Here is a 16,511-nt window from a genome sequence, read left to right as displayed (position 1 = left end):
AAGTAAACATTCTCTCCTACATTTGTCTGAATAGTTTCAGAGTGAGCAGTTATGAGATGTAATAATTTATGTCTGTTAAAAAGAATAAAATATATGGGTAATAAGAGGATATCCCCCCTGAAGTAGAATCACATCATTTAATCTTGAAATTTAGTCTTCTTTAGAGTGGCAAAAGCAGAAGTCATTTCTCTTGTGAACACTTCAGCCACACTCCTGAGTCCAAGGATATACATTTTCCTTGTTTGACAGCACTACTGAGAATTGGGTATTTGCCAATAGATCTCTGTATTATTCACCTACCCAAAAGGTACAGAACAAAATAAATGTCATTTCAACCCTTACAATTAGAATCTCATTAAAGTTTGCTTTCATTTAATACTCTTCCTTCTTAAAAATTATAAGTAACTCTAATATTTTTATTGATCAACAAAAGTGTGTCATGCATGTTTTAGAAGAGTTCTCATTAGTCTATGTTGTCTTTGGCCTTCTTATGTCAGTTTTATCTGATTTCCAGGGATTCTGATTTTCTCTGATAAAAAAAATCCAAAATTTTCTAAATAATTCCCCTCCCCCATATGTGTGTGTATTAAATATGTTTTTCTATATAGGCTGTTGAATCTGAAATTAGTAGGGATCCTTGTTTTCTCTGATAAAAAAGAATCCCAAACTTTCTGATTAAGAAAAACAAACAAACCAAAAACAAAATCTACTTCTTCTGTGATTAAAATGAAATGCCACTATATGTATGCTATACTATAAGTGTGTATATAAAACAAAATCCACACTTTTCCATGATCAAAACGAAATGCTGTGTGCTTACATATAGTTTAAGCATAACATGCAAAAATATTTTCTACTCAAAGCATAGCACTTACTGGAAATTATATTCTTTTTTTTTTTTTTTTCTCTTTTCTGACCAACCAACAGTTAAAGCAAGGCTTTTAGTATCTCCCCTTAATACCATCATTGCATGATTCCAAGACGAGGAGTGCTTTTCCCCATTTGTTATGGGTAGGGGCCTACCTAATTCACGGGGGCTGCCTTTGATTTAATGGAGAGAACATGGGCCTGGGAAGCCATTTCACGTACAGAACAAAGTGGGCATCCCCATGCCTCTAACTGGCCAAGAGGCCTCAGTGGCCATGCCCATTACCATTGATAGGCTGCAGGGGGGGCTGCCTGTCATGTGGCCTACCCCTTGCTGTTGAATGCCTACAAGGGCTGTCCATCACGAAGTCTTGCCCATCACCAATTGGCAGAGAGGGGTGGGGCCACATGAGGCAGCCCTCGCAACCAATCAGTGGCGAGGGCTGGGAGTGGCAGACATCTTGCCCACAGCCCTTTAAGCAGGCAACCCCATCTTCTCCCCTTCCCTACCCCACTGGCCTGCCACAGCACACTGAGGACTGCCAGCTCCCTTTGAGAAGTCAGCACTTTCTTTCCTGTATCTACCACCAGCAATTATTGTCATAATTGTTCAAGTATCTCAGAATGCTCTAGAAATTTCTCTTCCTGGGACATCTGACCTTCTTCTGGCTAATGGACCATTACTCTCAGTTACCTTTGCTACTGAGGGATTCATTTTCACATTATAGGCAGACAATGCTTGGGTGCCCAACCTAATAATGGCTCCTTCGGTCTGATTGGGAGTGACAATTGTCCTTGCTCTAGAACAAGAATGGCAAGAGTTATTCAGTAGTTTTGCCTACTACTTTTTCCTGAAGTATACATCCCTCAGTCTCTTTGATTAATCAATATCCAAAATCATAACTACACATACAGAAAGAACAACATAATCCATAGTGATAAAAGCAGCATACATAGATAAAGCATAACATTGACTCCACACATCATAACAGTACAATGAATGCAAGAAAATCTGTATGATACCCCACAATTCCCATGATTTTGGGATTTGATGTTGTGGGGTTTGTAATGTTAATAATAACAGAAATTTCATCACACAGTTTAGTTACTTAATATTGGCAAGCACATTTTCAATTTTGTTTCTGATATCTCACTATCTTTCAACTATTTCTTCTATTCATAAGACTGTTCTTGAACCTTTATATAAGAAATAACCATCAGCCCTATATTTTAGTGCCACTGTATAAGTTTTTCTTGGCGATTCTCATTTTTAGTTAAAATTTTGCTTATAAGTGTTTTGCAAATATCAGCCATGTCTTCCAGGAGACTGTATCTCTTACTGCAGTTTTTTCATATACCTACATAAACCAAGTACACAAACATCTTGTATCTGGTATAATACATTTTTAGGTAGACATAGGGGTTCATGGTAGAAAGAGGACTGCAAGTACATTTCTCCTGACCTTCTAAAAGTGATCATAACAATCTCTACATAGTAAAGCTTTGTAACCAAGACTGAGTTAAAGAAACACAGAAAACATGAGTTTATCCTCCCAGTGCCTGCTTGCAATCTATTCCTATGTTTAGCGTCACCATATCTCCCTATATGTAATGTCTTTTAAAAAAAAAAAAAAAATCTATTTAGGTTCTTTGAATAAGAATTCTCTGTCTTACTCTATATTAAATTAGCCACAAGCAATTAGATGATATTGTCTTAAAATATCTTTCAGTTTATCATCATACATGGCATGTAAAATTTTGGTTAATCATTATAGTTTTTAAACCCCTGTTAAAGAAAGTGTCTGTTATTACTTACTGTCACCCCGACAAAGCAAAGGCCCAAGCTTGTAAGCTGCTTCAGAATTTGGTCGATCTGTATCTGTGATAACAATTTCAGTTACTGGAAGATGCTCTTTATTGGAGAGGAATCCAGTATCATTAGTCCTGAAAAATTGAAATGAGAACAAAAAATTCCTAACTGTTTCTGATTAAAAGCCACGTAAGAGATGTATATTGCCTCTGTACTATATGCACTGAACTCCAAAAAGCAATACGTGACCAAATTTTCAAAAGATACAGCTGCAGTGTAAAGTAATAAAGGTAATTTTCAGTATGAGTGCATTTACAGATTCTTTAGCATTGATCTTGTGGTCCTTAAGAGGTTTAAAATCTGTTAAGCACCTAACTGAACCTCTAGAAATAGTGGGCAGGTTTAGGGTTGTGATCACCTACAGGAGCATGAGATTTTATTTTCAATGTAATTAGGTACCTAACTGCTCTCCTAAATGTAGCTAGTTTAGTGTACTTGCACATCAGTAATTTTGTCATTGGGAAAACATTGGTTGTAAAATGGCTTGCCTTTCCATTTTTTTTAAATTAAATTATTTAGGGAACTGAATTCTGAAATCATGATGCTATTCTTTTATATTCAACTTTATAACATTGTATAGCACATTAAAAAAAACCCAAACAAACCAGAAATATGCAGGTAGTATTCAAAGATGACCAATACATATTGCATAAATTCTGTAGAAAGGGAGAGGTGCAGTCAAGTAGTTTGAGTAAGAACTGAGAATTGCTAATGCTTCTAACCTTAGGTGGGATATTCGCTAATATCTTGGATATGCAATTAACTATATTTAGGAGCAACACTGGACTCCTGGGTTACACAGGCACTCAGTACTGGACTACCTGTGCTGAACTAACCATACCCACTTTGGAAATTGTAACACCTTAAATCATGTCTAATTGCCTAATAGCATACTAATTGTAATGAAGTTGCAAGCTAAATACTACATTAATGGGCATATTAAGGAATCAGAGACAACCACAGGATCTGAAGGTAGGACTGAGAAGATGCATTGTGGAAAACACTTTGCTAGCATCTTAAGCCATGGACTTTCCAACATGCAAGGCCTTCTTGGTGTTGGCTGACTTTTTCCCCTTAGCTTCCATAGTTGTGCAAGGCTCCTTTCTAAAACAGAGGTCCTCCAGAGTCCAGTCACCCATAAGGCTAGCCTACCTGTTCCTTTGTTCACCAGCATACAAGGAATCAATGGTATTAGCACCACATTCAGCCACTTTTGTTTCCCAGGCCTAAATGGCCAAGAAACATTTCAGCTAGGTGAAAAGGGAGCAGCCTTTGGTAACAAGTTTGAAGTGCAACTTGAATGTTTGCTTCTGGAACCATTAAAAGTTTCCAATGCACTTAAATTCCCTTTAGATATGAATGAAATTGGTTCAATTTCTTCACAAAAAGAGTCCCTGCACAGTGAATGTGGAAACCTACTCTCAAGGATGATTCACAGAACCCATGTACTGAGGAGGGGGTTTCCTACAGCATGGGGCACAATAGATCCAAGGGAGTTTCTGAACTCTCATATCGTCACAGAACGCAGACACCTTAGTCAGGAAAACAAAAATAAAACCTTTGTTATCTTAAAACTGAGAGTACTCACCAATTCATTTTTAAATACAGCTGGTGGTGCTACCCACTTCTTACTCAATGGTCTAGTGGTTAAAGCATTTGCCTAGGAAATACAAGATTTTGATTCCAGGCCTGCCTCAGAGGGGTTTCAAACCCACAACTTCCACCTCCCAAGAGAATTTAAGTACTAGGGAATGAACTACATTAAGTAGGACTTCACTGATGTGGGAGTTAGTCCCAGGAGGCAAAAAGAGGGATAATGACAAAGGGCACTTTTACACGTGTTCTGGGGGTAGGCAGGGACAGCACTTTAACTACAGCAGCTGTGAAAGCTCTAATTAAAGTGCCACCACATTTCTTGTATCTGCATCCCCACACTTGAAAATGGCATCCCTGCTGCCATTTTAGCATAAGAATGCTGATATACAAGACCCAGGAGGCTGCTGGAGCATGGCAATTGCCACAGTCTAGCAGACTCAAATCAATCAAGTTTGCTCTGATGCGCTGGAATTCCAGAACACAGGAGCAGCCTTGGTGCTCATGTATAGACACCCTCAAAGACAAAGGAGGACACTCACCTGAGGATGGGGGAGTCCTGGGTCCTGGCCTCCTGCTGCCAGAAAATAACTTGGTTCTTACAAAACCTAGTATGGACCCTCCTGTTTAGGCCACTCTCCTGGGAAATGAGTCTGAATTACCTCGGGCCAAATCCAAGTCTAGAATTTACAACAAGGCTACTGGGCAAAAGATGGTACCACTGCCACCTATGACTGCTTTGTAACAAACTACAAGTCTATTCTTAATTGAAAAATGGAGGTTTCTCAGTACTTTTGTGCCAACCCATTTCTGATGCTGATGTTGTAGCAGTTTGTTTTTTGACACTGTAACAAGCAGGTGTCCCAGGGCCGATTTCAATATAGGCCTGCCCACTTCTTTCTGGGCTAGCCACCCACCCATCTCACCTGTCACACCTTGATATTCTGATTAGTTGATATGAATCAGGTGGGAGGCTGCCCTTTATCCATCTTGATGACAAGGGCCTCTGTACACGGTCCGACCTCCCCTTAATGTGTCTCATGCCTTGCAAATGTTTCCTCCAGCTACCTAGCACTGGGACCCAAGATCTGGAGTCTCATGTGGGACTCATTCCCCACCTGAGCTTGAGGTCCCAGCACCCTCACATTGGATTCTCTATGTAGCATGAACTGAACTAATGTAGCTGATGTTAACATAGAGTGTAATAATAGTGAAATATAACCACGTTAGTCTTATCCTGTCAGCAACTTGAAAACTCTATTTTGTATCCTTCTGCTTGACATAAGTGAATAAACTCTGCATAGCCTTTATGTATGAGTGTGTGTAAAAGGGTGAATGGTGAGAGAATGACATAAAGATGGGAGAAGATTTAACTGTTTATGTAAGCTACCAGTCAGTAAACTAATTAATGAATGGCTGATGAATCTCTTTTAGGCCTAAGGCACAAAAAAGATAATGAGTAAAAGGAATGCACCCATTCTGCCAGATGGGCAGCAAGAACACTCCAAGGCTAAGATAAGCTGAAGACAAAGAACAACCGCAAAAACAGAAGCTGGGCATGGAACCCCCCCCCGAAGCACTGAAACAAAGGATGCCAATCCCTATAAAAGGGCACATTGAAAATGCCAAGTTGGGCGAGTCTCTTTCTCTAGTGCTGTTTCATCAGAGCACAGATGCATCTGTTCACCCCGCTCCAGGTGTTATCGTCAAATCATCATCATCTCCTTAATAAGCCTGGGTTGGCCACCCTGGGCAGATATTGAGCAACTATTGCTGGTAACTATATATGGTGTATGTGTGAATGGAATGGTTGTTTTGTGTATGTGTATGCCTGTGTGTAATGATGTTTATAATGACTTGTGTGTGTTTATATGAATGGTGTGCCCAAACCTCTATATCTAACTCATGTAATCAATAAATGCGGCATGTTGCCTTATCTCCCTTTGTAAAGCCTTGCTTGTGATTTGAGCAATTGGCAATTTGAGTAACATCTATCCTGGCCTCACACATGGCCTTATCACCTTCTCTATATATTGGGCTGCCATCCTAATCTCTGGGCCTACAAGCTCCATCCTCAGGCTCCCTTGGGCTCCAAACCCTGTCCCTGGGCCACAAGCCTCTACCAGCTCCAAGCCCTGTCCTTGGGCTCCAAGCCCTGTCTCCAGGCCACAAGCCAGCCCCATCCTAGGGGTCCAAGCCCTATCCTCAGGCCCCAAGCCTCTCTCGGCTATATGCCTCACTCTGGGACCCAGGCCCCTCACATCGTGCTCCAAGCCCCTTGCTATGGGACTAGGGTTCCAAGTCCCATCCCACTACACTCTAAATTCCCCATATCCCTTTGCCCCGGGAGCTTCATTAATAATTCCCCAAGGCTCAGAGCCCCACCTCCCTGGAGCCTAGCTCCTAGCTCCCTAATGTGCCCAGGCTCTCCTGCAAGACTAGATGCTGCCACAAGTTCCTCCACCAGCCTGGGCCCTGCCTCAGTGCTTGAAGTGAGCCTGGGCTACCCCTGTCTCAGGTCACAACCCAGCAGGAATGTGGGGGTTGAAGTTTTCAGGCACCCCTACCCACTTTTCAGTGAGAAGGTAACTGGTCTGGCATTTCTGGGGAGCTACCCTGCCACAGGTAGCTCTACCAGGCCACCCTTCCCTGGCAGGGTACAGTTTTAGGTCATACCCAAGGCTATAGGGCCTCCTCCTTCCCCATTGCCCCAGCCCTTACCTCCAAGGTGTTCCAGGTAGCAGCACAGCTGGATGTTGCCTCCTCAGCTGGTATCAATAAACTGCTGCTCTTCAGTTCAGGGATCCAGCCCTTATATACACCAACTGGGCCTTGTTCCCCAATCAGGCAACTCTGCTTGATTAGGATAACAAGCAGCTGTGGACTGTCTGGCTGCTGCTTGGGATCCTGATAGTAACAGAGCACAGGGTGCTCACTGCACAGGGCGCAGGCTCACTGTACAGGGTGCTCTGTTACAGACACATAAACCCCAAGTTCTGTTTATATGTCTACAAGGTTGATGTTGATGCAGCCTCAAATGGTAGTTCCAGCACAGTATGTAAAGACTTCTAAAGCAACTTTAGAACCAGGATTGAAAGCCAATTCGCTACACCCTAGATCATGTTACTCCTGCCTAAGTACATCCACATTTTCAGATAACTTCACAAAGTCGATGTGCCTATGCTGAAAGTGTTTCCTGCATCAAGCCTGTCCCATGTAGCAGAACCAAACCATTTCTGATGCAGCCAGACCACTCTGTGTTTTTATAGGCAAAAGGGCAAATCCCTTTTATGAAAATGTCTCTCTTCAGTCAAAGTGAAAATGTAAGAATTTCATATACAACAAGCAAAAAGATTTTTATAAGGTGTCAATGGCATATATTCATATGCATGTTTAAGTTATATGTGCTGGCTAAAATGGGCAAATGCATGCTCTTTAGTTTAATCTATTTTGTCCTCTGTCTATTTTACACAAAAGCATGGAGTACCCGTGGCAAGGTCATACAAAAATAAGCAAGAATTAAATGTGTAGCCAAAGTGGACAAGCTATAAGAATTAGAAACTACTTAACAAATGTTGTCTCAAAATTTATATTGCAATTGGAAACATAAGTCATTTATATTTTTCTGCAATGAAAAAAGGGGAATTCTTAATGTGATGCGTGTTTATTAAACCTCTTTTATAAAAATAACACTGAAAATGTTGCTCTGTCTGTGAATTTTACTGAAGACGCATATTCTTTATGTTTCTAAATGCATGCAAACCTAATACCTTGTACACAATTCTTCTGTAAATATCCATTTGTTGTGCTTTCATTTCTACATTTGCTATCCTCCTTCTTTGATCAGAATTCACAAACTAAATCCACTAGTTTTTCATTTGAAAGACAGATAGGAGCTTACCTGAAGGGCAAAGAGATCTATGAACTCATATTTTGTACAGTAGGGTGCAGATAGCCCCTACCTCATATCTGCTATCCGAACTCCCAGCTTTCATGGTACTTTCTCTATTGCATAATCTATACACCACTAGCCAATGAATCTGTGTGCATGCACTGCATACCCACTGTATATGATTTAAATGAGTTAAATTTGAAGAGGAAGCCCAATAAAATAGAAAATTTTTCATTTAGAATGTCCTATCCTGTTAACCAAATATCTGTATTGTACCAAAATTGGTATTAAACCAGATTGCTGGATTTAGCTTCCTAAACAAAGAGCCTTCTGGTAAAAAGGCTGTAATTCTTTATTTTGGATTTGGATCTGGCTATCATTACCTTTCATAACCTTAAGGCTAAACTACTACAACAACCCCTATGTGTGAGTGCTATTGACTGACCCAGTGTTGTAGCTGGTACAGAAAATAGTGTCCTGCCCTCTCTTGGGGGAAGAGGAGGGGGAATGGAGAGAGGAGAGGTGGTTGCCAGTAGCACATAAATCGAGTGCTCTATAGTCTTCTCTGGCTCCCAGTAGTTTTCTGGAGGTAATTCAAAGTTGATAATCTTGACCTATATGAACCCTACATACCTAAGGGACTGCCTTAGCCCTTGTGCCCCATCATGATCCCTAATGTCAGCCACGGGTAGACTTCTGCAAGTAACATCAATGTGCCTCATTCATTATGACAAAAACACATAGAAAGCCATTCTCACTGTTGTTGCCCCTCAGCTCTGGAATTCCCTCCCCCTTGAGACCTGCCAGAGACTAAGCCTAGGCATCTTTCTGTTGTATCCCTATTTGAGCAGGCATTTAGGAGACAAGCTTAGGCTGGGATATTGTTTTAGGTGTTAGGTGCCCTATATCTTATTTTAATACTGTGCTGCTTTTTATAAATTTTTTTGTTCCTTGCTTTGTTCTCTTCTTTGGTTGCTTTATAAGTTATTTTGCTCTCTTCTGTAAACTGCTCTGAACCTTTTTTTGGGAAGGGTGGCTTATAATTCAAATACATAAATAAATATATTTGAATAGCTTGAGCTCAACACTTATTTGTACACTTCAAATTGGAGACCAAGGGTACAAGATGAATTTAGAGGGTTAAAAGCAGATCTGAGTTTGCAAATAGGAAATACCAATCAGTAAAATCCAGCTTTCATATGCCAAACTAGTCAAAATCCTGGATGAAATGTTGGCTCCACTGAGGCTGATGGAAACAGAATTTCACTGCCTAAATTCTTAGATAATGAATCTAGTAGAATCTATTGGAAAGCGCTAATAAGCATAGTTAAAACAGATAATGGAAATCTCTTAAGAACATAAAGTGAATGCTTTGCTCCAGTAACATATAGTTTAAATCCAATTAGCTTCACTGTTCTAATTTTAATGACTGAAAGATATGCCGAGCTTTTAACTAGTAATAGTGGAACATGCAATTTACTTCAAATTGGGCAGTTTAATACAAAACGATACCATCCTCAAGTATCAACTAAAACCAGAAATCACAGCAAAATAATTATCATTTAGCCCTTTAAGAGTTAATCTCTATTTGGTATGATTTTTAAATTAGGGTTCACAGAATGTATTAGTTTTCCTTCCTAGTAGCTGTGGTACTTTATATCTGCTAGAACCAGTACAATTTTTCAGCTTGTTTTCAAAGAGCAAAATATGGAGCATAGGTAAACACTACACAAATCACCATTCATTTCTGTCGGCATCACAGTTGCAGTAATGCTGGGAATCAATGCAGCTCCCTTCCAATCCACAAGTACACTTTTGAACTGTAGGCAGAGAACCTCCCCAGTAAGTCTGCGTTTCATTGGTTCTTCCAATCCACCAGCTCAATGGAACCCCATCTAAAAGTCAGATTGGAGAAAATTAATACCCAACCTTCTTTCCTGCTTCTCCCAATTTCCCTGATAAAAATTACGACTTAAAAAATAAAAAATAAAAAACCGTTGAGCATTTTTATAACATGTTGACCACTTCTCTTTGAAAAAAGCTAACAACTGCGGCATTTTAATATAATATTTCATTATCTGGGATCAGTAGTGTAACTGGCAGGAGGGAGTGTGAATGAAGCACCCCCATTCCCAGGGGACAATTTAGAGGGTGCTTCACTCTTGAAGTTTTTACAGCAGACACAGCCCAGCCATAGACGCAGGCAGCCCTGCGACCAGTATGGTGTGTGGCAGAAGGGTTGAGCAGAATGGTGCTCCCTCACCCTAGATTTTTGCCAGAGGAGGCACAGCTCCTAACCCAGTAGAATATGTGGGGCACAGCAGAGCGTGATAGGGCTGTTGCAGCTGAACCCTGAACACCAGCTGCAGTGTGGTACAGGCTCTGTAGGGGATGCCCCTGGTGACTTGTTCACCCCCACCCCCCCGCCTCTGACCCCCACTTATGTTACTGGGTGAGGAGATACCTCTCCCATGGCAAAAATCCAGGGAGTGGGGGCATCCTGGCCAGTGTGCAGTAAGCTTGCTCATCACCTGCTGTAGCATCTGCCTCTGGTGCAGAGAGAGCCGGGGAAGGTAAGACACTTCCTATACCCCCTCCCACTCTCCTGCTTTCCAGTGTTTGGCACTCTGCCCAGAGGACTGCAAGAGCTCACTATGCCTCTGCCTGGGATTAAATGATTGTTCCAGCTTTTTGCTTATAATAGTAGAAAAGAGAACTGGTAGTCCCTAGCTCAGTCAGGCATGGTATTGGATTCATTTATCTTAAGCAGACCATTTATGTAATTTCTTGTAAAATAGCATATGAAAAAAGAGATGCCGTCACCCTAAAAATCAAAGTAATGTATACTCTAAAGCAAAGATCAATTTGAGATCACAGAATTAACAGTCAGGAAATGAGAAGAGGAAAAAAACGCATCTATAAATGGACTCATTTCATTACTGAGAGTACTAAACATAGCTTTGGTGCATATTAAGCATCTGGAATAGTACTACTGTGTAGTGAAAATCAGAAATGTTAGCACTCATGAGTTAGATCACGCACAATAAATACAGAATTTATCTATTCAGAGACTGTAGAAATCATGTTAATGGCTGTGCTACATAACCAAGTTGATGTAACCAGTGACTAGAGGTAAAGTTTCTCAAATTTAATATATCTTTGGATAGTGCATCCAGTCAGCATTGTTGATTGTAAAATGACAGAGCTGAATGTCACTTTAATTCTATAGTACTGCATATTGAGCTTAAAGTTTCTGCCAAATAACTAGAGCAGTAAATATACAAAATTTACAAAAAGGGATAATTGGTAAAGGATATGAAGCATAAAGTTAATCCAGCTTAAATGAGAATGAAGAAGAGTGAAAGATGCAAAGAATGCAAAGTTGGCACATGAGAGAACTGTCAAAACTGTACGGTGTCTCATATATACACTGTTTTTCCTGCTGAGGCTCCCAAGTTTTCAGTGTCAGGCCCCCACCAAGAAGCTGGAATCTATCCTAGCTTCAATCTTACTTGCAAGTGAAGTGCCACTGCTTATTATAACTTACTGATAGATAAGACCTCTCTTTCTCTGACAGTCTCTCAGCTCGTAAACATATTGACTGCATTCATTACCACACAACTGCCAGCCCAGCAGGCCTAAGACACAGTCAGAACAATTCCTAGAAAAGTCAGACATGCATAATGGGATCAATGTCCAATATCAGTGTTTGTGTTTGCAACCCATCACGGGGGAAGGAAAAGCTAGAGAAGTTTTATAAATAATTTATTAGACATCCGTTTTAAAAAAATAACTATAAAAACAGTATATTTCTCCTATTTCAAAAGCCTGGAAACCTGGCTCTGCAGTTGTAAATGAATAGTTCCACTCTAACTGGAGACATTGGGCTACCTGTAAGAACAGTCCTGAAACATTTTTAGTATGCTAGTGTTAGAGCAGCATGCCAATTAAAGAATCATAACTTCACAGTGCTTACTCAAAGTTGCTACCTCTGCTTTGGCAATGAATTGCTAATCTAAATGAAAAGCAGCATATAGCTTCTTCATAATAAGCATGTAAATGTTAATACGCAACTTCTTCAGTGGCATATTTTAAAAGCTCCGCATGGGAAAGAGACAGTGCAAGGAATGCCTAGAATCTGATTAAAGAAGCATTACTGTCCCTATTATATTACATATCCAAAAATTATTTCACAAAACATTTGTCTAATTCTGTACTTATTTGGTGTGCCTAGTGAAAACTGCAGATCATACTAATGGGTAGGATAAATTATTCTGACAATTTCAAAATCTACTTATTTCGATTTCAGATTCCCATATTTCATGGTGTTCATAAAGGTAAGTGAAATGGAACAAGTCATTTTTTTTCTGCATGAAGTGATTTGGTTTTTGGCCAGGTATAGACATTACACATAAACTGGTATAAGTAACCAAAAACTGGTCTACACCTGTAACAGAACAGAGGTTCAGAGCACATAGGCTAATTTAAAAATGGCAGAACCTCGTCTAAGATAGATCTGGATTGATGTGAACTCAAATGTAATCGAATTGGATTAGACCAGTGCATTGAACTACTGTACCAGAACCCCTATTGATTCATGTTAGGTTGCTGTTGCCTAGCATTCCAGGTGCCTTTGTGGCCCCTGCTAGCCTCCCCTCACAGGGAGGTGTGCTAGCACTCGCTGGATGCTTGGCTGCTCCAGCCAGGTGCCCAGCAGACCCTGCCCTGGCCAGTCACAGAGCAGAGCCAGCAGAGTATTTCCCCTGTCCCGCTTCTGGCCAGCTGTCAGCCACATGCAGGTTGGTGGGAGAGAAGGGAGGTATCCATGCAGCTGGTGGCAGGATGTTCCCAGCAGCCTTGGAGGCTGGTGCCAGGCAGTGGGAACAAGCGGGGCTTCCCAGCCTCCTGCTGCCAGTGCTGGAGTTCTGAGAGGCCCAATCCTTCCCTCAGCAAAGTACCCAGGCCAAGCCTGATTGGTTGCCAAGCACAATCCCCCAACCCTCTGTCATCACCATGGATCATACCCCATGCCCCACCCTATGTTTGCAGAAGAGCCCCAGAGCGGGTCATCATGGTGTGCCCAGTAACCCAGATGGCAGTGGGGGGGAGGGGCAGGGGGGAGGTGCCATAGTGACCTGCTCAAGAGTTCTTCTGGAAGGCGAGGGTTGGCCACAAGGAAGGTTCTGCAATGATGGCAAGGGGTTGGGGCATGTGTCTGGCAACCAATTAGGTGTGGCCCGTGTACTCAGCTGTACTCAGCAGTGCTGTGAGGCATACAGAAGCACCCCCAATCTGTTGGTCTCGGCCAGGGTCTGCAGCTTGCATGCCACCCCCACCCCACCAAAGGGTGAATGTGTGTTCTGTTTGCTCCTGATCTAACTTACGCTGCTTATGGAAACATGAATAAGTTTGACTGATTCTGCCTCAGGCTTTTTGAACATCTGTACATAGCCTTTGTTTCAGAGTCAGGGATACTACTACAGTTAGCTGTACATGACTAAAATTACAAAAAAAAAATTCAGTGATCTAAGGATACATGTATGAAACGTGCATTCTGTAACGGAATAAATGAATTTGACCCTTAACAGGACAGTTTTCTGAAGAAGTTGTCTGAAAAATCGTGCACGGTCCAAAACCAAAAAGCGCTGATTTTGCAAAATATAGCAAGGTTGGGTTCCTTCCTCTGCTGCAAATATGACTGCTTGTAACAGGATCCACAGAGTTGCATAGGGCCACTGAGGTACTACAGCTGTCTGATGCCACATTTATTTCAAAGGATGTCACTTCTCCAATCACTTGTATGTGATTGTGGATGCATTCCAACTAAGTAAGGAAGCAGTACCCTTTGAAGTAAAACCGAAAGCAAACCATTGAGCTTCTCTCTACTTTGGCAACCTGCTGTGAATTAAGCAGATGGCAAACCACTGTCATACAAATGATCCAGGTTCTACTGTAGTTGCTAAGATCAGAGAAGGTGATGACATTTTGCCTTCACAAACTGCTTCGTGTATTGCAAATGAGTAAAGTATTATTTTTCGTTGCAAAGATTCTTATATAATGTAGCTAAAGTTTTCAAACAGGTGGCACATTCGACTGCAGTTTCAACTACAACCCAACAAGCTGTATTCAGTTTTCACTGAACCTGATGGAACTCCTGGAAGGGAATCAATACTGCTTTGAAATGCTTAAGGATTACAGAAGGTGTTGTGCCGTGTGCTGTAAGATATTAAATTCATTTATATATTAATTTAATTTATATAGCCATGTATATATCCCATATTCACTGGAGCAGGTAGGGGGAAAAAAACCCAGTAAAATACTGCTGGCAGTTTAGCCATGGCACCACAGAACTGACTTCAGCCTACAAAACCTGCAAAAAAATAAGGGTAAATACTAGGGCTGTGTGAAGCTTTGGGTGCTGATTCAATTCAGAGGAGATTGGGCTCGATTCAGTGGCTGAATCTCCAAATTTGAATTGAATCAGAAGACCAATTAAAAGGTCCAAATTTATTCTAAGCTCTCTGAATTGATTTGAAAAAGATACAGAGAACTTTGGAGATTCAGGCAGTCCCCACTCGCCGCCACAGGGAACTGGACCCAGACTCCATGCTGGTAAGTAGGGGGCAGGGGAGGGGGGGGCTGAAGGAGGGGGTCATAGGGGGACCCTTTCCAGGCCCTATCACCAGCCTACTCCCCCAGACCCCCTGAGTGCCCCCCAACCCCCACCTGCTCTGCTGTTTACAAACTGATCAGAGGGGACCAGCAGGCACTGGGGGGGGGCCCTGTTCCCCTGAGCACTACCAGGAGTGAAAAGAAATAGTGGTCACAAGCTGGTAGAGGGTAGATTTAGGCAAGATAACAGGAGGCGCTACTTCACAGTTAGGGCGGCCTGGATCTGGAACCAACTTCCAAGCGAAGTGGTGCTGGCTCCTACCCTAGGGGTCTTTAAGAGGAGGCTGGATGAACACCTTGCCGGCACCGTTTGACCCCGATACTTTTTCCTGCCATGGCAGGGGGTCAGACTTGATGATCTGCTCAGGTCCCCTCAACCCTACCAAGTATGAAACTATGAAATAAAAAAACAAAGCAAATAGATTTTACTGTACCTTGTGAGACTTAAAGATTAAACAGTACGATCAAGCTCCAATATTGCTAATTTTTCATTAATTACATCTAAGGACTCCAATAATTTCCCATAAGAAACTTGTAGCTTCCTCAAAATTGAAGTTTCAGTTTCTTCTGTGAATGTCTATTTTTTACACTGGTACATCATTGTTTGCAATCCTTTATATCACACTATTTATGAATGTAATCACTACTAAATTCATGATAAATGAAAAAAAATTCTGCTGATATTTATGCATTGCATGCCATTCCTTTTAATAAATGTTTCCACAATATTTAAGCCTTCTTTGGGAAAAATTTAAAAATCCCTTAAAGGCAGACCAGGAAGGCTCTAGGTTATAATTTCTGTTAAATTGCAGGATTAAGGAAGAAATTGGCTTTGAAAGTAGTTAATGCTTTTCAATGAAGCTCATTATAAATTGACCTTGGTGTTTTTCTGGTTCAGCAACTTACAGGGATTTGTTTGCTATATATTTAAGGACTTTACAAACTCCATAGTGGCAAAGTGCCATAACCTTGGTAGAATAAAATATCTATAGTAGATAGCTGCTTAAAACACTTTATGCAATATAACAAGGTTTGTCTGCTTTACTTACCTCGTTTATTTAAGAGCCGTGACTTTTTGCAGTGGTAAGCAAGCTCCTGTTCACAGTGTTCTGCATGGTTAATTGTAGCCTGAAGCTGTTCCAGGTTGGCAGTGTACTTGAAAAACACAGCGTGTGGGTTCTCCCGATTAGCACTTTTGACTCTGGTTAAGTTGGTGTTGTTGTGCTGTATAATTGTCCAAGTCGTATCTTGAAAAACACACAGGGAAAAGTAATGCAGCATGTAAAATAGAAGCAAAAGTTAGCAAGGGAAATAAATTTGTAATGGAATACATCTGGAATTAAGGTGATTTTTTCCAGTCACAAGACCAACTGTGGGACATGAAAGGTATATACAACTGTTAGAAAAGGTTCTGCAATTGTACACAAATATTAGGTTACCATTGTTCCCCTTTGTGAAACTACTATACCATGGTTTCAGGTGTGGAAAATCACCAAGCACAGAAAGAATAGATGAGGAAAGCCAAATACCTGTTTTCTAAATGCCACATGGTCTCAGGGGAAAATCCCAGTGACTCCATTATTGTTACTTTGCAAAGGTTAGCTTCTTTGTAAAAAG

The 16,511-nt window shown here is 41.1% G+C and overlaps 1 protein-coding gene across 1 annotated transcript in view; it reads right to left on the bottom strand.

The window, feature by feature from the left end:
* The window catches only part of LOC109297528 (contactin-associated protein-like 4), a 582,246-nt gene that overhangs the window by 102,682 nt on the left and 463,053 nt on the right, over positions 1–16,511 (bottom strand). Inside the window, exons 14-15 of the mRNA XM_019517318.1 lie at positions 9,961–10,117; positions 2,684–2,811 (exon numbers count right to left, since the gene is read on the bottom strand). Coding sequence (XP_019372863.1) covers positions 2,684–2,811; positions 9,961–10,117 — 285 coding nt within the window. The remainder of the gene's footprint in view (positions 1–2,683; positions 2,812–9,960; positions 10,118–16,511) is intronic.

This window comes from Gavialis gangeticus, unplaced genomic scaffold (genome assembly GCF_001723915.1).
Source record: "Gavialis gangeticus isolate Ggan-Ray unplaced genomic scaffold, GavGan_comp1, whole genome shotgun sequence".
Taxonomy (NCBI): domain Eukaryota; kingdom Metazoa; phylum Chordata; order Crocodylia; family Gavialidae; genus Gavialis; species Gavialis gangeticus.
Note: the sequence above shows the minus strand (reverse complement) of the source record. Positions and strands in the feature narration are given on the sequence as shown.